Genomic DNA, 22,777 nt, shown 5'->3' on the forward strand with positions numbered 1-22,777 from the left:
TTAACACCTTTTTGAATTTTTTTTTTGTCTTTTTTGTTATCTTATTGATATTGTTTTATTTTTTTTTTAACTGTTTCTTAATGTTAAAAAGACTTTTCTTTAAATTGCTTTGAATATGCAAATATGTTTTTCATTGGTATATAAAAGATTTTACGTATTATGTTAGGTAGTTTGTTTTATTTAAAATTTTTTTTAATATCGTTTCTTCACATCTTTGCTTTTCAACGTCTTTTTAATTTTTTTGTGTTTTTTACATCTTTTCGATGTAAACAATTATTGTATTTTTTGATGTTTCCAAATTTTTTTGTGTTTTTTTTATTTTTTAATGTTTTTTTGTTTTTGAAAACTTTTTTTTTGATGTATTTTTTTTACATCTTTTTAATTTTTTTTGAGTTTTTACGTATTTTTGATTTTTTGGTTAATATGTTTGGTTTTTAAAGTCTTATTGATATTTTTTTAATGTTTTTGTTTTTTCTTAGTTAAAATTTTTTTTTTCAATATTAAAAAGGATTTTTGCTTCTAATATTTTTTTAATTGGTATATTAAAGCTTTTACGTTTTTTCTCAGGTAGTTTGTTTTATTTAAATTTTTTTAATATCTTTTTTTAAGATCTTTCTAATTTTTTTGTTTTTTAACGTCTTTTTGAATTTTTTTGTGTTTTTTAAATTTTTTTCTTTAAACAATTTTTTTAACGGCTTTTTGATGTTTTCAAATTTTTTTTGTTTGTTTTTTTTTATTGTTTTCGTCTTTTATTTTATATTTTTGCTTTTGAAAACTTTTTTTGATATATTTTTTCAGCATCTTTTTGATTTTTTACATATTTTTGACTTAAACTTTTTTTTCAATATTTTTGTTTTTTAACGTCTTATTGATATTTTTTTAATTGTTTTTGTTTTTTTTTTAATTTTTTTTTTATTTGTTAACACTATTTGTGTAATATTAAAAATGACTTTTATTTTTATTTTTTTTTCGGTATGTGAATTTTTTTTTTAATTGGTGTATAAAGTCAATTTTCTATGAAAGTTTTTTTTAATGTTTTTTCTAATATCTTTTTTTAACATCTTTGTAATTTTTTTATTTTTTAACAATTTTTTTATTTTGTTTGTGTATTTTAAATCTTTTTGAATATGTTTTTAAATTTGGTGGGTTTTTTTTGTATTTGTTTTGGTTTTTATGTTTTTTGTTTTTTGAAATTTTTTTTTATATAAGTTTTTTTTTGTAATTTTTTCAATATTTCCAAATTTAAAAAATTTTTTTCTTTATTTGATTTATTATTATTATATTATTTATGTTTTTCCATACAATATTCAGTTTTCGTATAAAAGTGTAAGCTTGAAGTTATTCAAAAATTTGTGCTGCTATTTTGACAATTTTGGGAGTTTTCTTCCATATAAAGCACATGTACGAAAGCCTTTATAGTGCTTAATGCCTCAGAGGGAAAATGCTTAGTGCCTGAAATGATAAGAACTTCTCGATACTAATCGATATCGTTAAGTTGGTTGTAAAATATCGATTAATGTCTTTAAAAAAATGGTTTCTGGAGTTACAAAATAAAAATTCGATGTTAATCGATATCAATGATTTCAATAAGCCGATTAAAAAATATCGAAAAACGCCTTTCAAAAACTATCGTTCCAAAAATACCCAAAAATGTATATTATTCGATATCAATAATATCGATAAACCAGTTACAACTATTGGTTAATGCCTTAAATAATAATATATCTTTCCGAGAAATACCAAATAAGTATTCCATAATAATCGATGATATCGATAAGCTGATTAAAAATATCGATGAACGCCTTTAAAAACTATCGTTACCAAAATTACCCAAAAAATCGATATTATTGGGTATCAATAATATCGATAAATTAAGTTGCAAATATTGATTAATGCCTTTAGAAAAAACTCGTTTCCAGAAATACCAGATAACTATTCGATAATAACCGATATCAATAAAATAGTTAAGTCAGTTAAAAATATCGATTAATGTCTTCCCAGAAATGCCAAAAAATATTCGATATTAATCAATATCATTGACATCGATAAAATTAGTTAATATTATTGGTACAGCATTCTAAAAGAGGTAATTGAAAAGTGAAATCGCATAAAGTCAAGCTATTACAGAACTCATAGTTTCTAGATAGTAAAACCATTGCTTCGTAAGCTTAAAAAAGGTAATTCGTCGAAGCTAATGCTTAGCACCTCAAGGGGAAAAATTGTCAAAAATTATTGATAATTTTGAGTGTCTTGAAATTTACTCTTTTTCCTCCTAATATTGAGTGTGGGTTATATCCTACATACTAAACTGAACTGAATGCACCTAATTTTCTTTTTACACGATAGATACGTTCCCAAGAATCTCGAGTAAAAAGAGAATTCTCGTAAAGAAAGAATATTAAAAAATTCTTTTTAGGGTTCACTTAAGAATTTATTTCATGATTACACATTTTAATTTATTATAAGAAATAAGAAACAAATTACGACCCGCAAGAGCAAAATCTGCCGAATCTCAGAGACGTTTTCTGAGACAAATTTAAATACTTCAAAAAATCTCATTTTTTTTGCTCTATGGGTTAAAAAAAGAAGAGAAATCATAAAATATTGAAAATCGTTTTAAAACAAAATAGTTTGTATAAAAAAAGATTTGTTTGTCTTTTTAACTCGTGTTAAGTCAAATTTGTATAAAAAGAGAATTAGATGTACCCTAAAACTTCTTATTAGAAGGTTGTAAATTTATAATTTTTTTATGTAATATAAAATTTAAATATGTAAAATTTTTACAAAAATTTTGTTTAAAGATTTTTGTTGAAGAATGCCCTTTACATACAAAAATTAATATATAAAAAATGTTGCACAAAAAAAATTTAGTTAAGACTTGGCGTTTCATTGCGCTCCAATTATTTTGCAGACTCGGCTTACTTTGTCTACATAAATAAAAATAGCAACTGCCAGACAACGTCGTGTTTGACAACAGCAGTTAGCATCGCCGCACAATGAACTCGTTAATAGATACTAATAAATACTCTAATATTTCTACTTAGTTGCTATGCAACTTATATACTATACCAATTGAAGCAGCGAGTCAGGGCCAATAAGAAACTAGGCCTTGCAGGCAAGCGTCCTCAGGGGGCGTAGTTATATGAATGCTAAGCGCAATGCCAATCTATTAGCGCGATAAAAACATGCAAACGCACAATACAACTGTGACAACAAAATTGTTTCAATATTTTTACGCGTATTGGATTTTAAATTCTTATTTAATAAATTAATATTGGCTACAAGTTTCCAATTAGTTTCAAGTCTAGGTTTTGAGGAGGCTAAGCCTTCACTGCTATTTTCTGATCTTCAAGTCACTGGGCGTCTGGTAAACTGCTATGTCTTGTCGAAATATTGCTTTCTAGTATAAATTGTCAGTGGAGTATCTCACCAAGTTATGAAATCAGATTGCTGACGTAACTGATGTGCCATTTTACCATCTTCTTGGTGTGCGTTGAGTAAAACTTAGCTTATTTAGTGGGAGGCGAGCATAACTTTTGTCATCTGGCCCGTAAATATTAAAATTTTATAGGACTAGTGCGCGAGGGAATGGCATTCCGAAGATAGAATGTAGAGTAAATTTTTGTGGTATTTAGAAAGCCCAATCTTTTTTATTCTGTACATTAAACTACGTGTGAAATAACTATAGAACAGCGAGTTAGCGGCAACTTCTGATAATTTATTTGTTTCGTATTTCATTTTAATACCTTCTACTCAAATATGAACGAGACGTTATCAATAAAACGGTCCGCGGATGACATATGGCAAAAATAAATTTTCTGTTTTTTGGTAGGACTGTTATAAGCTTACGTGGCAAATTTCCGCGTGATATGTCACATAGTTTGTTTTCTGTGCTACTGTAAATAAGTCAAGCTCGAGCGTCAAATTGTGTAAATAAAAAAAAACAAAAAAAAATTCATTAAAATTAAAAAAAAAAACTGAAATTTTTAATCAGAATTTTGAGAAAAATTTGAGTAAAATAAAAAAAACTTTCATTAAAATTAAAAAACAAACGCTGAAATTTTTTAATCAGAATTTTAAAACAATATATAAAAAAAAAATTCATTAACATTAAAAAAAATAAATAAATTTTTTAATAAGAATTTTGAGAAAATTTGCATAAATTAAAAAAAATCATTAAAATATAAAAAAAAATTGAAATTATTTACTCAGAATTTTGAGAAAAATTTGTGTAAATTAAAAAAAAATTTCATTAAAATTATAAAAAAAAAACATTGAAATTTATTAATCAGAATTTTGAAAAAAAATATAAAAATATAATCAGAATTAAAAAAAATCATTAACATTAAAAAAAATTTTTTAATAAGAGTTTTGAGAAAAATTTGCATAAATTAAAAAAAAAAATTCATTAAAATTTGAAATTTTTAGTCAGAAGAAAAATTTGTGTAAATTACAAAAAACTTTCATGAAAATTAAAAAACAAACATTGAAATTTTTTTATCAGAATTTTGAAAAAAAAATATAAAAAAAAATTCATTAACATTAAAAAAGAAAATAAATTTTTTATTGAGAATTTTGAGAAAAATGTGCAAAACAAAATTTTGAGAAAAATTTGCATAACTTAAAAAAAAAATGTCATTAAAATTAAAAAATAAAATGAAATTATTTAATTAGAATTTTGAGAAAAATTTTAAAATACGCAGTTATATATATTAGTTTTTTGAATTTTGAACTAATAAAGTGCACTTCCATTGTAGTTTTTTGTCTATTAAATTTTAGTGTAATAAAACATGCTTTTAGAGTAGCTCAAAAATAGGGTTGGTTTTTGACAAGCTTTTTGCTGAAATGCACATTTTTTTTATATATAAAATATCTCGAGCATTTGATTGGTGGAAGAAAGTGCATAAATTAGGGTTAGCCAGGTTGCTTGCCTAAGACAAGTCAATCGGTGGCCCAAACACCTATTATGATACATTCATTTGATTTCCATTCCCTATCTTGGTTGCTTAAACTACTTAAATCTTTTTGAGAAGGTAAGTTAACCACAATTTTATGAGGAGCTTTTTTATGGCAGAAATACAGCCAGAGGGTGGCTATTGCTTGACGAGGGGCGACCGCTGCTAGAAAATACTTTTTCTACAATATTATTCTGGTCGGGTTTTTTTATAAATGTTTTCTAAAGTCTGAAACTTGGTTATTGGCTATATTATTTATTATAGAAATAACTATATTTAAAAAAAGAAATAATTCAGTCTAAAAATTAAATAAATAACTAGTTGGCATCGCGGCATTGGAGAACTCCGCGGAAGTCGGGCTGCAGGCTATCGGACGAGTCACAGGTTGGGGATAGTGATACCGCCTTGAGATATGAAGAGTAGCTGTGAATAAGTATTTATTCACAAATAAGCAGTCCCGGACAAGCAGCGAATGGGAATAATGGGTGTGGGTAGCTTTGCTTTGGTTTATGACAAGTGCTTAAAAAATCCACAAGCCCTTTAACTCCTAGTTAGCTACAAGGAGAACAAATCTCGCCTTCAATCGAGCATTCTGCCCTGATTTCATAACGAAGTGCTAGTCTTCATGTGAGGAGCGGTTCAAATAACAACTGACTCATAGCGAAATATGGGTTCTTGGAAATTATATGCCTCGTAAGCTATACCTAAGGTGTCAGTCTCATAACGAGGATAGGGATTCTATGCTAGCAACTCATTACTTCAAAATCACAGTGTTACTGAAACCAGCTACCTCCACGCGCCCAGTGATCAGCGCTAAAGCAATTAATCGTTATCAACTAGTCAAAACATGATTCTATAATTTTGCCACGGCGTATGAAGTAGAACTGCCTGAGATGCTTGACTACATTCAAATGCTTTAGCTTGTCTGTATTATCGACACTCGTCTTGGCAGCCGGAAAATAACGAATGCGTATGCCAATTGATGTACTTAAGCTGAGTGGCTGGAAGGGTGCGCACAGTTGAGCTTGCAGAAAGACAACACAGCCAATGATAACCGGAATTTCAGAACAAAAAACTACAAAATTTCTGCACATCTCTTAAACAGGCATACGATTTGTGTGAGCACGCACTCTCGCACTTAAATTTAGTAAAATGGTGCAGATTTAAATAATGTCGCAATAATAAAACAACATTGTAGAAAACTAAATGCCACTGCTAGTTAAATGCTGAGCTCTTTCGGGCAACATTTTAGCCCAATCACATACCGGCCTCGCCTTTCTAACGCATTCACGCTAGATTTTTCTCAACTACCCTAGTGCTATGTAGCCAATTTTGCGCATGCTTTGCAAATAAAAATCAAATTCAATACAATAAAAATTGTTTCTTATATGAAAGGAAAAAAAGACAGCAGAAGCTTGACTGCTGCCAGCTACTATCGATGTCCAAATGCGAATTTATGCAAATTAAATGGACAAATGACTGTGCGTAATTTATCGTTTGTACTCTCGCAAGTAAACATTTATGTTCCAAGGAATATTTGTATGAGAAGCATTTATATGAGAATGAGCAGCCAATATGTTCACCAAAAATCGCCGCATGCCTTCCTTGCAAAGTGACAAATTTACGCTCAAAGGGTCATTTTGGGTATGTATTTGTATATTTGTGTGTATATATATATATGTAAATATGTATATATGTACATGTGTGCATGTATAACGGCATGAAGATCAATAGCTTTGGCGGCATATTGAAATCATTATTGAAGAAGGCGCACACAAATGCGAAAAATAAATTGCCTTGCCACGACTGGTAGCGGTAAAGTGTTAAAAATCTTATTTTTCAGTTGCCAATTTTGTTTTCTCCACAGGCTCGTTTCGGCAATATTCATAAATTTCTGTGTTATTAATAGGCAATTTATTGACTGAGGCTGCTTGCACTTTCTTTTGAAATGGTCTGCGCTTTGTGCTACTTTGCTTCACTTTTTCTATATTTTTCATCTTTCTATAAATTTTTTTTTCCAGTAACTTAGAGCTGCTTCCACTTTCAATTTATCGGTCTGTTGTAGCATAGCAGCCATTTCTGATTTTGCACCATTTGAAGAAGCCACTTTTGACTTCCAAGAGTTTGCAACAATTTAGTTCACAACCTATTTTTAGATAATTTTACTCTTCTTTTGGCTTCTTGAACTTTTTTCTATTACTGTTTTATTCTATGTTAGTCGTTGTGGATTTGGCACGTGTGGCATTGAGTGGCTACAACATCATTCACTTAAATTCAGTTCACTTTCATACATCACTCAGTATTATTTGAACTGCTCGTGTCGCGGCTAATAGATTTATTGACATTGTAATATCCTTTAATATCCTTGCATCGCATGTCACCATTTATTCATGTATATTGCGCCGTTGTTGCTCGCACTTTCATGGGATTTGTGCAAAGCATTCCCTTACACGCACATACAACACTTGAAAACTAATTGGCTCAACGTTCGTGATATTTGTTTAATAATATGTGCGTGTATGTATTAGTGAAATGTACCTAAAATATCGTACTTGAACTTAGCTTTGAAATTATTTCATATTTATATTCTCAGGTTGCTGAAATACTTTGAAATTTGATACATCAAATCTAATTAAACTCATTTTATTGAAGTTCTCTGGAAATTTAATTAATTTTAGTTCGATAGCCGTAGCCAAATGGTTTGGTGCGAGACTACCATTCGGAAGTTCATAGGTTCGAATCTCTGTGCATGAAACAGCAAAATAATAGAAAATGTTTTTTCTAATAGCGGCCACCACTCCGCATGCAATGTCAAACCTCCGAGTGTATGCTGCCATGAAAAAGCTCCTCATGAAAACCATTTGGCGTTCGGAGTCGGCTGAAAACTGGAGATCCCTCCATCTGTGGAACAACGTCAAAACGCACACCACAAAAAGGTGGAGCAGCTATGCCGAACACCTAACAGAAGTGTACGCGCCAATCATTTATTTATTTTGAGAAAACACAAAACACTTTCAGCAAAAAAAAAATTGTCAAAAATTAACGCGATTTCAGAGCTACTTAAAACTTGCTTTTTATTGTACCAAAATTTAGTAGGCTAAAAAACTGCTAACTCGAAAAGTTTCGAAATATTCTCATTAAAATATATGAAATTTGGATAACAATTTTTGGAATTTTTATAAATCTTGTAGGAAGTTTTAAACCTTGTTTGATATGATATTCGATAGCTGCAATTATAATGAGGAATAAAAAATTATAAAAAATTTATGAAAATTAAAAAAGCAAAAAAAAGTTACTAAAAACTGGTAAAAATAGTGTGGTGCATAGTTTTTTGTGCGCTCTATACATATACATATATAATAAATATATCCTGTTTCTTAAATTTTTTCCTTTCTTCCGTTTAAGCACACAATTTTCTCACAGAGACAAAATTTTATGTCCTGCCAAGGACTGCCACTTCAGTTTGTTTATTCAAAACATTCCCATCTAGCCTCGGCACACTGTTTTGCGCGATCTAAAAGCTTTTCGAAAGAGTATTTATGGTCATTGATCGGAATGTCCTTCAGGATGTCGGTGCAAGCCTTTTGGATGACCTCTACGGACGCAAAACGTTTTCTTTTCATCCCCAAATGCAATTTTCCGAATAGGTAAAAGTCACATTGAGCCATATCAGGTGAAAATGAGGAGTGATTGATGGTTAAAATGCGATTTCTAGTCAAAAAGTCTGTCACAAGAGTGCAGTCAGTCAGAGAGATGAGATGAGGTGCTGCATTATCATGCAATAATCGCCAGCTTCCTCCTTCGCGGTATTCATGGCGAATTCGACGAATGCGATGCAACAAACGCTTAAAAACGAAGAGATAGAAAATTGCATTGACGGTTTGTAAGGAACTCCTTGTGGACAATTCCCTTGGAATCGTAAAAGCAAATGAGCATCGACTTGATTTTTGACTTCTCCAAATGCGAATTTTTTGGTAGTGGCTCGTCTGGGGCCACGTTTCATCACCAGTTACACTGTTGCAAAGGAAGTTCTCGTGTTTTCTCGCCTCTTTAATGAGGTGTCTCGAATGTTGAATTCTGAGCAATATTTGGTTCTCACTTAACTTGTGAGGAATGAAACGTGCACAGACCTTTCGTAAGCCCAAATGATCAGTTAAAATGTGATAAATCGATGTTTTGGAGATATCCAACTCCGATTTCATGAATTTCAACGATGATTTCGGTTTATTTTTGATAAATACGCGAACAATTTCGACGGAATTCTCATTGTCATTTATGTCCTCCCAACCATCTCTGAAACGTGTAAACCACTCATGAACTCTGACACGAGATAGACAATCATCGCCATAAAATTTTCCATCAACTTAATTGTTTCGGTAAACGTTTTACCGATTTTCAAACAAAATTTGATATTAGCTCTTTAGGCACTTTAGTCGCAATAACTTCGATTCCACTGAACTGAAAGTCAGCAAGCTTTCACTAGAAGTCAGCTAGGAATATAACTTTCAGCGCACTAACTCATTAAAAAGATGGCGCCATCAAAAACACTTTTATGACGCCAGTCTTCTTTATTTTGGACTTCACCGTGTATATCAACAGCAACTTTTAATAAGGAACCAATAATTCATACAATGATATAGCAAATTGTATAAACCAATGTCTAGACTATTTATTTGCTCAAGTTTGCAAATAAAGCTAGAAAGGTACTGAAATTAATATATATTTGGAAAATTCTAAATACGGATTGCCAATATTCGACGGACCCATCTGGCAACCCTGTATCTTTTGACAGAGATGTCACATCGCTTAATGACACACCGCGTTGGAAGCGTCGATCCAAGCAGATTTTTACCATGGAACAGTACATGCCACGCGAGCGCTCCCAACTTGTTGAAATTTACATTCAACAAAAGAAGTCAATTGTGAAAACTCAACGTGCGTATAAAAAATTAAATAATGTGAAAAGTGCGCCTTCTAAGAACACCATTAAACGTTTGTACGAAAGGTTTTCGACTGGTGATGCTCTTTCGAATCCAAAGAGACCAAATTAAAAAGGCGTCGCCAAGGACATCCCAAAATCGCCGTTCTCAGCAGTTGGGCATTGCTCGGACCACTTTACAACGAATTATCCGCATTGATTTGCATTTATTCCCGTATAAGATTCAATTGACGCAAAGATTGTTGCCTGCGGACAAGCCTCGTCGATTGGAATGGGCCCAAAGAGTCATCAAAATCCGTCGGGTCCGTCGAATATGGGCAACCCTGTACAAGTTTATTCCTTAAAAGTGATATTATCACCTTCAAAGTATTCTCCATCAACTGCAAAGTATTTATGCCAGTGTTTGATCCAGTCATCGAAACATCTCGGGAACTCTGTTTTCGGTATAGTCATCTTCGAGTTTTCCATTACTTCCTTGCGGCTGTTAAGATGGGCCTCGGGGTATCAGGTCAATTCGATGGGATTGGGTGATATGTGTTTCGTTGCATTTGTGTTTGGATGAAATTCAGTTTCTTTGGGACCAACTTTGCAGCAAATCCAAATCATTAACCACAATGTAGTGAACGGATCCATAAGTAATGTAATACTCTATCTGAGCTATCTGATGTTAATTTCTGGTTATTAATCAACTTATTTTTTATTGATGTTTTCGTTAGTTTTTGATATCGATGACCTGCCAATACGTTCGTCATCCTCGATGGACTCACAATTTTTTCTGAAGCATTTATGCCTCTTTTAAAATGCTATATTCTTTAGAGTATCATTACCGAAACAGTTTCTCAACATTTCAGAGGGATTGTGCACCACTGAATCCATTTTTAATGCAAAGTTAATTTTAATGCATTTTTCACGCAAATAAATATTTTAACTAACAACATAAACTGTAATAAATCGAAAGCACATGTAGAGATAGCTTGAATCAGAGCTTGTACCATCTTTAAAAATGTCAGGCAATGGCGATACAATTTTGGTAGGAATTTTATTCACACAGGTGGCAATCTAACAAAAAAAAAAAAAAAATAAAAAAAAAGAAACGCAAATCGGTTGACTTAGAGCGTCACCTTTTTCATCTTGATTACCTGTCCCTACTCTTATTTCTGGACTTTACTTCATACTCAACTCGAGCAGCGTTATTAGTGTTTTACAAAAAAAAAATTTGTTTTTAATTCGTTCTTTGTTAATAATAGCTATTGATCCTGGAAAGATACTGAGAGGTAGCATTTGATTATTTGTTTTATTACTATTTAAATATTATTGATTCCATTTTAATCTTGTTCAAACATCCCATTCTGTGGGAGGCACTAGCACAGCTTGGTGGCAGTTTTTGCTCCAAGCCAAATTTTCCATTCCAATTTTTAAAATTTTGTATTATCGTACTCTACCTTAAAATAGAGCTACTAAGTATAAATATTATAAATAAATTTTAATATAAATATGTATTTCGGTACACTAATTTACTGAAAGAAATAATGCGTTTCTGATATGAGAAGAATTCAGGAGAACCGCTTTTTGAAGGTCATGGACCATTATTTATGTATTATTATTATTGATTTATTATGATTATTTCTTTATTTATTTATATGTATTTATTTATTTAATTTTATTTATTATTTACTTGAACTACTTACTTAAATTACTTATTTTAAATTTTCTATGTATTGGCTGTACAACTAATTAAGTTCGCATTTTTTTGTTAAAAAACCATCTATTCAAGTATAAAAGTGAAAAATATTTTGTTTAAAATATTGTCCATCGGAAGCGGCAACTTTTTCCCATCTTTCAGGCAATTTATGGATTCCATCCCAAAAAAACTTCTCATCTTTTGCGCCGGGAAAGTCATCAAGCCGTTTTTTAATACCTTCAACAATGGTGAACCGTATTCCATAAAGGTGATCCTGCATCGACCGAAACAAGTGGTAATCAGATGGAGCTATGTCTGGGCTATAATGTGGCTGAGGTAGAATTTCCCACCCGGCATTTTCCAATTAATTTTTGACCTGTACTACAACATGTGGCCGAGCATTGTCATGATGGAAAATCAATTTCTCGTGTCTGGTCGCCCATTCTGGCCGTTTTTCGGCTATTGTATTCGTATCAATTGTTGCCTGTATAGCTCTTCCGTGATCGTCTGGGTCGATTTTAACAGCTCATAGTACCGCATACCCTTCTGATCCCACCAAATACAGAGCATTACCTTCAAACCATGAATATTCGGCTTTGATGTCGATTTGGCTGGTTGACCTGTCTTCACATAGGACCTTTTACGCTTTAGGTTGTCGTAATGAAACCACTTTTCACCGCCAGTCACAATACGATTTCTTTTTGTGGCGATTAAGAGGCATTTCAGACATGCAAAATCGTCTCTCAACGTCTCTCGGCTTCAATTCGTGTGGCACCCAATTTCCTTGTTTGTGAATGTATCCGTCTGCTTTTATACGTTCAGAAATGGTTTTGTTGAGTGACTTCCAATGTTTTTCCAAGTTCTTCTTGAGTTTGACATGTATCTTGATTGAGTAATGCCTCCAATTCTTCGTCTTCAAACTTTGTCTTCTCTGTCAAAGTCACCACTTTTAAATTGTGAAAACCACTGCTGACATACTCTAACATCTGGAGCATATTCAGGATACGCTTCTGAGAGTAAACGATGTGCTTCTGTTGCACTTTTCTTTAAATTGAAGAACAGAAGCAAACAGCATTTGTGGGGAGGAAGGCTGTTTTGTTGGAACGTAATTTGACATTTTAACTGTAATAAAAAAAATTGTTTGTTTACTAATATTCACTGCGACATATCAAATTTACTTGATTTTTTTGGCGTGCTTTAACATAGAATAGCTGTCACTGTCAAAATTTTGACTACATAAATAAATATGAGGTTAGTAACAAATACGAAATTAATTAGTTGTACACCCGTTAAGTAAATACACGAGGTAAATCATGTTTTTGGACATCGTATACTTTTGGCGAAGAAGTAGTGGATATGTATATTAATTTTACTTATATTATTTCAGCAATCAATAAAATTCGCTTTTCAAAAGCAAGTACATATTAAACTCCAGTCACATTTCTCCCTTCTCCAAAACTGCATTTCATTCCAATCCCGATAAGTCAGCTATGTAAGCAACCCTTTCAGAATATGTGGCAACTATGTACAAATTTTTTATCCCATCTAATCACTACCACATAAATACTAACATGCATATATTTGTGAAAACAAAAGCATGCAAACTTATACGTAAACCTACTTGAATGTAAAACAAAAGCACTTATCTGCCTATCAGCTAGGCTGGGGCGTATGAGCAACCAACAGCCAACATGGAAATGAACAATGGCTCAGTGCTGCCTATTGACTTAGTTGTTTTAAGTTTAGCCGAACTACAAAACTACTTGATTTTTCATCCTGTGAAGGCAATACAAATAACAACAAAAGAGTGCACAAACACAGCAATAATAGTAACAGTAACAAAACAATATTTTAACGCTTTCTCGTTTCTAGGCACTTTGGGTTTTGCTGGAATTTTTTAGCAAATATTGGCACAGGCTTTGTATCACGATTGTTTGTTATTGTTACTATTATTGCTGTTTTTGTGCACTCTTATATATATATGCATAATATAGCAATTTATGTGTTTAGATAAAAGTTTGAAATTTGGGTCGCTGCAGTGCGGCCGTCTCTGTTGACAGGCCACATAATTCATATATTTTTTTAAGTGCACTATACTGCCATTGTCGCTTGGTTCTTTTATTTTACATATATAAGTAAATGTACATGTACATTTATGAGCCTGTGAATGTAAGCGTACACTTTGTATGATATACTTTGCTATTTGATTTATTGACTTTGTCATGTTGTTGTCATGTTTGGACTTGCTTTTCGAATTTTTTTTATTTACTTCCTGCGGTACTCAATGCAGTTGGGGGGGAAAAAAGATGGTTTTGCTAGTACTAAATATCAGCATCTGCTTGGGTATAAAAAAAATAAATTCTTTTGTGGTTGCCCTTTTGGGTGGAGTATTTTAAGCTAAAAATCAAGGCTCAATACTCACCCTTGTCACTACAACAGCAGCTTTATAAGTTTGATAGCAGTTGCTAAAGAATCCTGGCACAGTCATTGTGTATACATTCATATATACAGATACATAGTTATAAGCGTATGAAAACTGTAGTCCTTAGAGCTTTGTGTGCATTTCTTGTTTTTGAACTCATTAGACTGGTGGCTTTTTGTTTTGAGGAAAAAAATTGAGTACATAAAGTTGAATGATTGAGATAAGTTTGAGAATGAATGATAAATGAACGAATGCTACGTGTATTTATGATAGTTGCAGTCAAGCCAAGATAAGAGGGCTTATACGTGACTATTGTGAATATGAAAGATAGAAAGATGGACAGTTTTTTTTTTCAATAATAAGCACCACTCGAGAGGTAGTACCAAACCACCAAGCGCATTGCTGCAATGAAAAATGTTCTCATGAAATCCAACTGCCTTTTGAGTGGCGGCATAAAATGGTTGATATCTTCATTTGTACTGCAATATTAAGTTGCTCACCACAAACTGGAGAAGAAGCCTGATGAAATATCTGGCAAATAATGTATGCTTTTTATGAGTTGTTGATATGATAGACTGGTATTTAGATATAACTTGGTATGACTTCTACAGGGCATGCAGTTTCAAATAAGATTTCTCATAGAGATGAACAATAATTCCACTTTAGAAGACCTTTCGTTAGTTTCTACTTGTATTACTCATGTATGAATTTTAGTATTGAAAGCTAAATCAAAAGCTATTTATGGTGTTTGAACAGTGTTCTTCCCTTGCATTAGCTAGAACTCGAATTAAATGTTTAGGAGCTCTGCAATATGAGAGGTTAGAATGCCTCTCGAGGTTAGAGCTTCAGAGCTTACTTAGATTTGCAAAAGACACAGGCTTATTACAAGAAGCCTACCTCAAAGAAAAGTAAGGGTCAAACTCCATCTGGTACCACTAAGGACCAATAGATCTATGTGAGGGCTTTCGGCCAGCCTGATCAACCTAACCTATCCTATTTATGGTGTTTGAAAAAAAAATTCTATAGGGTGGTTCTTTAACTGCATCAGGAAAACAATGTTTTTTTTTTTTGTTGGATAAAAAATGCATTCGCACTATATAGTAACCGTCGTTAGCACGTGGGTGGTGACTCCACTAAAAATATTCTACCTCTTCTCTTGGATTATTCGAGGTAGAGGTCCTAGATGGCATCCTAAGAAGAACAAATTCACTTGCTCACCCTGCGTCGAGGGTCGCGCGCTCTGAAAAACATATGCTTAATGCTCGTCAGCATAAGTTCCTATTTCACGCCTCTTTTTTCGGAAAGTATCCTCCACGAAATTTTCGACGGTGTTCCATTTTTCTTCGTCTATCATCATTTCCTCGATTATTTCTTCAGGTGTACATACACCAAGCGGCCGCCGTAGCCTAATGGGCTGGTGCGTGACTACCGTTCGGAGTTCAGAGAGAACGTAGGTTCAAATCTCGGTGACCGACGAAAATGAACAAAAAGTTTTTTCCAATAGCGATCGTCCCTCGGTAGGCAATGGCAAGCCTCCGGGTGTATTTCTGCCATGAAAAAGCTCCTCATAAGAAAAATATCTGCCGTTCGGAATCGGCTTGAAACTGTAGGTCCATCTACCCTACTGTTCAGAGTTCCATTTTGTTTGCCAAAGTGTGAACGTTTGCATTCTAATGTCAGAGAAACATGGTCCTGGAACTCGTGAGTTTTGTGCCGCCCATCTTCGTATGCGTTCTTGTGCTAGTAGATCTACAAGGATGACTCCGCTGATAACTAAAACCGCTTCTTATGATACTTTTCTGTACGAAGAAGACTCCCTGAGAGGGCAGATGCGTTGCACAGATTATAAAGTTTTTCGTCGGAGTTTCGCTCTTAGTGAATCTGCCCATATTTCTAATCCGTATAGAAAAATCGGGTTTTCCTTATTCACTAAAAGTTGTCGCTTACTATAAGTTGCACATCCAAGGTTTGCTAGGAGCCTACTTCATATTCCGCTTACTTTCACAACTCTTGTGGTGCCCCGATTTATGTGTGTCCAGTAAGTTAATCTTGAATCCAGTTGCGCTCCTAATTATTTGACCATTCTTGTTGTCGATAAGGTGGCACCGAGTAATTGCATATCATAATGAGACACATCTTTTGGTTAGAAGGATCAGCTCTGTTTTTTCTATGGCCAGTTTTAATTTGTGGTTATGTCTGTACTCGGATGATCACCTCATTCAACCTCCTTTTGGTTTCGTCCGTGTTTGAAGCGATTATTACTGTTTGATTATTTACTTAAAAAAAAAAAAAAAAAACAACCTGTTCGCGTAGATCATAGAGCACTGGCGGCAATATCGGCCCATATTTCTTTTGAAATGAGGAAACAGTTGCAGCAGGCGAGCGCTGTCGAGTCGAATTTATAGTTGTTAACGTCGGTATGTGCTTCAAGACGCCGCGACTCCCTGCAGGACGCCAGCATATACATGGTTTTACCCTCGATTGCTGCCAGACCCAATCGTGTGGACTCCTTTTGTGTAGCCGTAAAAGCGGCGGCGACATCCCGCTTGATATGACCGATGACGTCGGTGTAGTGAGTATTCGCAAGGAGCTGAACAATTTTATAGAAAAAGTTCCATTTCATTTTACCCCGCCCTGCGAACCACATTCTGAAGAGATCGCATGATAATGGGACACCTTGCCTGACACCTCGAAATTATATACCAAGTTATAATAAAAAAATGCATTCCAAAAATATTTTTGTTTTTTATGATCACTTTATTTTCTCAATCAAGATGAATCAAAGAATAACTTTTAAAGGCTATAACAAAGAGAGCTCAAGCTAGTTTTTTAATAGCTTTATATAGTTTTGTACTCTTGTTTCTGCCCTACACTTTATACGCAACTCAAGCAAGATTTTTATTGCTACACGAAGAAAAGAAAAAAAATAATAATAAAAATAAAAAATAAATAAATAAAATAAAATGAATTCTTCTAACTACCTCGCAGGTGCTTTTAATGATCAACTAATCCAATTTTGAATTCAATTGTAGGTGCTTTCTGGACTGCTTCCACTACAACTCTACTTTTAGTGTTTACGAGTATTAGAAATTTCCCTTAATTTTCCTAATATTGCTGTCATTTACTTATTTTGCCTCTTTTTTTCTACTTTTTTCTTCACAGAAAGGCCACACGCCAGGTTGTTGATACTTGGCTCGTGTCACATGCCACCTCCGCTGGAAATGATGTCTCTTTGACTGGCTCACCTACACACACCAACGGTCAGAGTTGCTCATCACGTGGCGGATCAGGAGCGACAACACCAGTGAGGTAAGTGGAATACGTATAAAAACACACATGTATGTTTGTGTGTGTATGCGCGTCCATTATATATTCACATAAATTAATATGTCTGCCTTGAATTTTATTTCGAAAAATTCACACTACCATTTGCTATCGCTTACTGTTAGGCAACACTTCGGATATGCGCCTAACAAAGCGCCCATTGAGCGTAGACGTTCCAACAAGCAATCGAATTTGATATCCTTTCAATAAGTCTCTCATAATATTAGTACTCATATTACGCTAAGAGATTATGCTATTATTGTACGTTCATATTGTGCGACGAACTAAAAATAAATTGACTGAAAATACATTTCCATAGAAAAACCTCGAACGAGCTGGTACGCAGTTCATAAAGCAAAAATTCCAAGGATAATTTTTGCTCTATTACGCTAGCATATTTTCGTTCCTTTAGCGTTTGCTGAAATATTTTTCAGTTTATTTTTATATTTGCTATTTTAGCAGCTGTGCTTGCCTGTTGTTGTTGCACTGCCTGTAGTTTTTGGTCACTAGTTTGTGGTCTGTTGGCTGTTGTCTATTGTAGTCCTGTCCGCTTCAACGCACAGCTGTTAGCTGTTAAGTATTTAATAAATACAGTGCACAGGCCCACGCTGACGCAATTTGTATGGACGTACGAGTATAAGCAACTGCATGCCCCAAGTGTGCGTTGTTATTGGCTTTACTTGCTTGCCGATCGAATGGCACACCAGGGAGGATGTTGAAGTTTGCTCTGTCATTCTTGTTTATTTACACAGTCATTCTGTTGACTGACTGGCAGGCGGTGGTAACGTGTCAGCAGATAAGTACTTTTAATGTTATGGAGTAACGTTTGGGTTGCTAAGCGCAAAAAATAGTTTCATACTCTCCTCGTGGTGACTAGTGGATATTTGTATGTCGTTGTAATATTTATGAACTCTTTTTGCTGCTGACCTATTTTAGCTAGATACTGCTATTTTGCATGTGTGAGTTTTGCGCGCCCGGGTATTAAAAAGCTAGTATTTATTTCAAAGTAAGCTGACTGCGACTCTGGTTCCGTTTGTTTTAATCCGTACGAGTTTCACGTCTTCGGTGACCCGCAGTAGAATTTGCTGCTTAGAATTTCTGTAGAACAACTTAACCCTCTAACTAGCCAACTTAACCCCTTCACTGCCTTCTTTTAATGAACTTTTAATGTACCCGTTTTCAGGGAGGGTAAAAAATGCACATTTAGCTAGCAGGTAAAGGGTTAAAATGTACTACAGAGAAATTGGTCGTTAAATTTTACCATTGAAGTCTGCTTTGAGAAAGGTTGAAAAATGTGCATTTAAGTAGAAGATAGAGGGTTAAAATATACTACAGAATAATAGTTCCTTAAATTCTACTATTAAAATCTGCTTTGAGGGGGGATCAAAGATGCATATTTAGGTAAGAAGTAGATGGTTAAAATGTACTACAGAAAAATTGGTCGTTAAATTCTATTATTAAATTCTGTTTTGAGAGAGGGTCCAAAAAGCACATTTAAGTAAGAGGTAAAGGGTTAAAATGTACTACAGAAAAATTGCTCGTTAAATTCTATTATTAAATTCTGTTTTGAGGGAGGGTCAAAAATCCACATTTGGGTAGGAGATAGAGGGTTAAAATATACTACAGAAAAAATGTTCCTTAAAATTTACTATTAAATTCTGTATTTGACAGAGGGTCAAAAATGCACATTTAGGTAAGAGGTAGAGGGTCAAAATGTACTACAGAAGAATTGCTCGTTAAATTCTACTATTGTCCTTTGTCTTTTTTGAGGAAAGCTAAAAAATGCTCATTTAGGCAAGCCGCTATCTTAAATTGTACCACAGAAAAAATCCTCGTTAAATTCTACTATGGAAGACTGAGAGCAGAAATCATATTTGAAGCCATTTCAAACGTAATATTTTCATTAAGCTACATAAAAGCGATTTCACTAAGAATTTTTAAACTTTCACTCTCCATAAAAATACTCAGATCCTCTGAAATAGTGCAGTCTTTACCAAAGTTGATGCTGAATACGACCTCTTTCATAATTATTAATGCTTGTTTCTGTTAAGTGAAATTTTTGTAAAATTGTTGGACTGAGTTATTTTTTTTATAAAAAAAGTACTTTCTAAGGCTGCAATAGAAGACAAAAATAACGGATTTGACCTAATCGACCCCCAGTTCCCTGTTCTGGTTTTTTTCTCCTTTCTTCCTTCAAGTCAAATTTTAGTCTCCTTTAAGTAGTAGCGCAGTATTCTTCCATGGTACGACGCCAAGGGATTGAAATTGCTCGGCTATCTGCAGTTTTCATTTTTGCTCTCGCTACTGCTCTGACCCTGAACAGATGCGTAGTCGAGCAGGTAGCTCAAAACGTAGAATCAGAGCAATAGTTAAAAAGAAAATTTAAATGCTCTCTGTTGCTGGAGTAGCAGCAAGGAACTTGGAGTCGGCCAGAGCGCTAATTGTAAAATTATTCATGTGTGGTCCTGCTACCGCTACTGCTCCACTGTCGTTGCTCTTCTACGACTCTCATGAGTGATATTCAGATCTGTTCGTTTTTGTTTAATGGAATGCGTTTTTTGTGCGCTTTTGTGGTGCTAATATACATTGAAAATATAACCGACTAATCATGAAGTGCAGGTTCCAGGTTTGGTTATCACCATCATCTGGCGCTAAAGCTTGGTACGTGCTTTGACCTGCTTCACAAAATATCTCCATTTGCCACAATCCTTGGCTGATTCCTTATAGTTGTAGTCTTTGGGTTTCCTCATTTGATCTTCTACTTCATCGATCCATCTTGAAGAGGCAGACCAACATCTTGCTTTCGTTGCAAATGCTTTAGCGTCAATCAGTTTTCGTTGAGCTCTTCTGGGGTCTATTATCATAGTATGGGCTAGCCATCTTAGTCTTTAAGCTTTGATGAACCGCACAACAGTTTTCTTACTTATAAGTTGGTGCAGGTGAACTTGGTTTTTTTTTTGGTCGTAGTTATGGTTGCAGAGCTAAAGACTTATATAAAGGTGACATAGACAATTAAGCATTGTGCACTAATTTTTTCCTGAACAAATATATGACTAATTAATTTTTGTTTGTTTTTATGTATTCGTATTTCGTATTAAAATATTATCAAATTTTACCCGAACCTAATTGGTTAATCTATGCATGTTATTTTATCCTTGCGTGCATGCGCACTCAATCGCGTAATTTATGACCTACATACACACACACACACACGCATATTCGACAACTGCTATCGCTTGCCATCAATTATCTTACAATAAACATGACTTATTAATTAAATGATATTTATTTCTTTGCTCTATTTCGTTTTCTCTTACATAACTACCGCTTCGATGATTTACAATAATTTTTTGTGCATGCGACTGTGGCTGTAACTGTTGGCACTTCGAAAAACCCATTAATGGAACACTCGTGGCGCACGTGAACAATTCACTATCCACCATCGACTACCATCACCCGCACTCTGCTCTTCAACCAACACAACACGAATGGCGGTGACTCTGCAGAAAAATTTCAGCACACGAATTTGAACGCGGCGGTCTGCTGAAGCCAATTGTCAATACTATTGATGGTACACCGACATTCTTAAGTGTAGGCACACAAAATGATTGCTCATCAAATAGCAGCAATATTGGCGGGAGTAATGGCAATAATATTGGCACTGGCGGGGGCAACTGTAATACAGCCAATGGCACGGGCACAATGGGTGCTCATCACTATCATCATCATCATCATGGGCAGACGGGTCATGGCATTGGCGGTATGGGCTACTATCGGCCGCAACGTTTGTCACGCAACGAACTGAAGGCGTTGGATGAGAAGGAGCTCATTTTTGAATTGGTAAGGTATTGTCTCAACTATGAAATGGGCAATAATGTTAAAGTAGAGTATGAATAAATAAATACTGGGTGGGAGTAGTGGGTGAAGGAGCAGAGCGTGAAAGCAAAAGGGAGCTAGAATGAAGTTATGAGTTTGAGGGTTGTTCCAAATACGATAGCCGTGTTGGCGTAAAGTATAAACGCAAAAAAGAAAAGAAGAGAAAAGAAAAGGGAAGTGTTGCGTGTTTGCTGGACTGCTTGATGGCTTATTGCCTTCAGAGTGGGTGGAGTAAACGTATTGCTAATTTAGGTATTAAATATAGCTTCAGTTGCTTTTAGGCGGTCGTATTTATGAGCTATTGGTGGATTATAGAGGCCAATGCATATATGTACGGTATTCGTATATTTGAGTGAATGTAAAGTACATTTGGTTTGATGTTACGTATACGCCCCGCATCATGAGATTTTAGGTAAATTGCGTCGTTAGCTGTATTTAGACGTATAGGTGACTGTTGCGAATATACGCTTTATTTCTTACATAAAATATTACTCTTGTACTAAGAGAATGTGGGTTTTAGAAAAAAAAATGTTTATGGCACTCAAATATACAAAATATGTGAGCACTTAGTCTGAAAGGATTCGATGTGTTTAAGCCAAATATGGTAGGCATGCTGAATCTTTAGTGAAATAAATGAAGGCCGTCTGGGCAAACAGTGGGTAACTTTAATTCTCGGCTTATTATTGTATGGTCCTAAATTTGAATTATGCGCAAATGAAATTAAAAAAAAAAATTTTTTTTTCATAAGTTAGAAGTTGGACATATGGGGAAAAAATTTAATTGCCATACACAAAATAGGACAAAATACACAAAATAATCAAGAATTTATGCAAAAACCATTTTTTTTTATTTTACCGCCGGTTTCAGCTACTCCTTGGGCTTCCGCCAAACCATGACTTTCCCACAAAAGTTACATTTGCATGCCTCCAGGAAATGGCATCATTGCGTCAAATTCCATCATGTTTTTTTACTGCTTTTGGCGCAAAGAAATTTTTTTTACTTGGCCCTTTGCTTTTATGTAGTTAATCCAGAGCTTCGACGACCTTCGCGAAATTCATCGGTTAGCGAACAGCAGCACCGAAAAAATGCATTGTACCAGTTTTTTACGGTGCTAAAGGATACTGAATAAAAGAATTGCTCACCGTATAATAATTTTTACATCATCGATGCATATTTGTCTTGTAGTGTAAAATAATCGCACGTAAAGATTCATGGTGTAGTTCCATTTTTCGATGAGATAAATTTTTAAAGCTATTGTAAAAAACATTAATACGGCTCTCACATCACCACGTTTTTAGTGCGTTTATGGTAACATATGTAAAATTTTCCTATGGAAACGTCAGATGGTGCCTGACAACGCTAGAAGTGCCCGAGCCTAGAACTATAAACAGCAGCCCTCGTAGTTTGTGTATCGCAACTTGGTTATAGCCAAGGAGCCGCGCACAGTTTTCCACTTATATGAGGATTGAACTTTAGCCTGCGTCATTGAATTGTAACTAGCTGCTTGTCAAGAAAAGAGAAAATGGGGCATATGGCCATAATCTCTTTTGCAACTTCCACGATTTTAGTTCCGAGCTATC

The 22,777-nt window shown here is 34.2% G+C and overlaps 1 protein-coding gene across 2 annotated transcripts in view; it reads left to right on the forward strand.

Annotated features, from left to right (window-relative positions):
* LOC129246917 (dual 3',5'-cyclic-AMP and -GMP phosphodiesterase 11) overlaps nucleotides 1-22,777 on the forward strand; it is a 168,404-nt gene that overhangs the window by 108,111 nt on the left and 37,516 nt on the right. For both annotated transcript variants that reach the window (XM_054885659.1, XM_054885660.1), the window contains exons 4-5: nucleotides 17,160-17,306; nucleotides 20,828-21,161. In XM_054885659.1, coding sequence (XP_054741634.1) covers nucleotides 17,160-17,306; nucleotides 20,828-21,161 — 481 coding nt within the window. The remainder of the gene's footprint in view (nucleotides 1-17,159; nucleotides 17,307-20,827; nucleotides 21,162-22,777) is intronic.

This window comes from Anastrepha obliqua, chromosome 5 (genome assembly GCF_027943255.1).
Source record: "Anastrepha obliqua isolate idAnaObli1 chromosome 5, idAnaObli1_1.0, whole genome shotgun sequence".
Taxonomy (NCBI): domain Eukaryota; kingdom Metazoa; phylum Arthropoda; class Insecta; order Diptera; family Tephritidae; genus Anastrepha; species Anastrepha obliqua.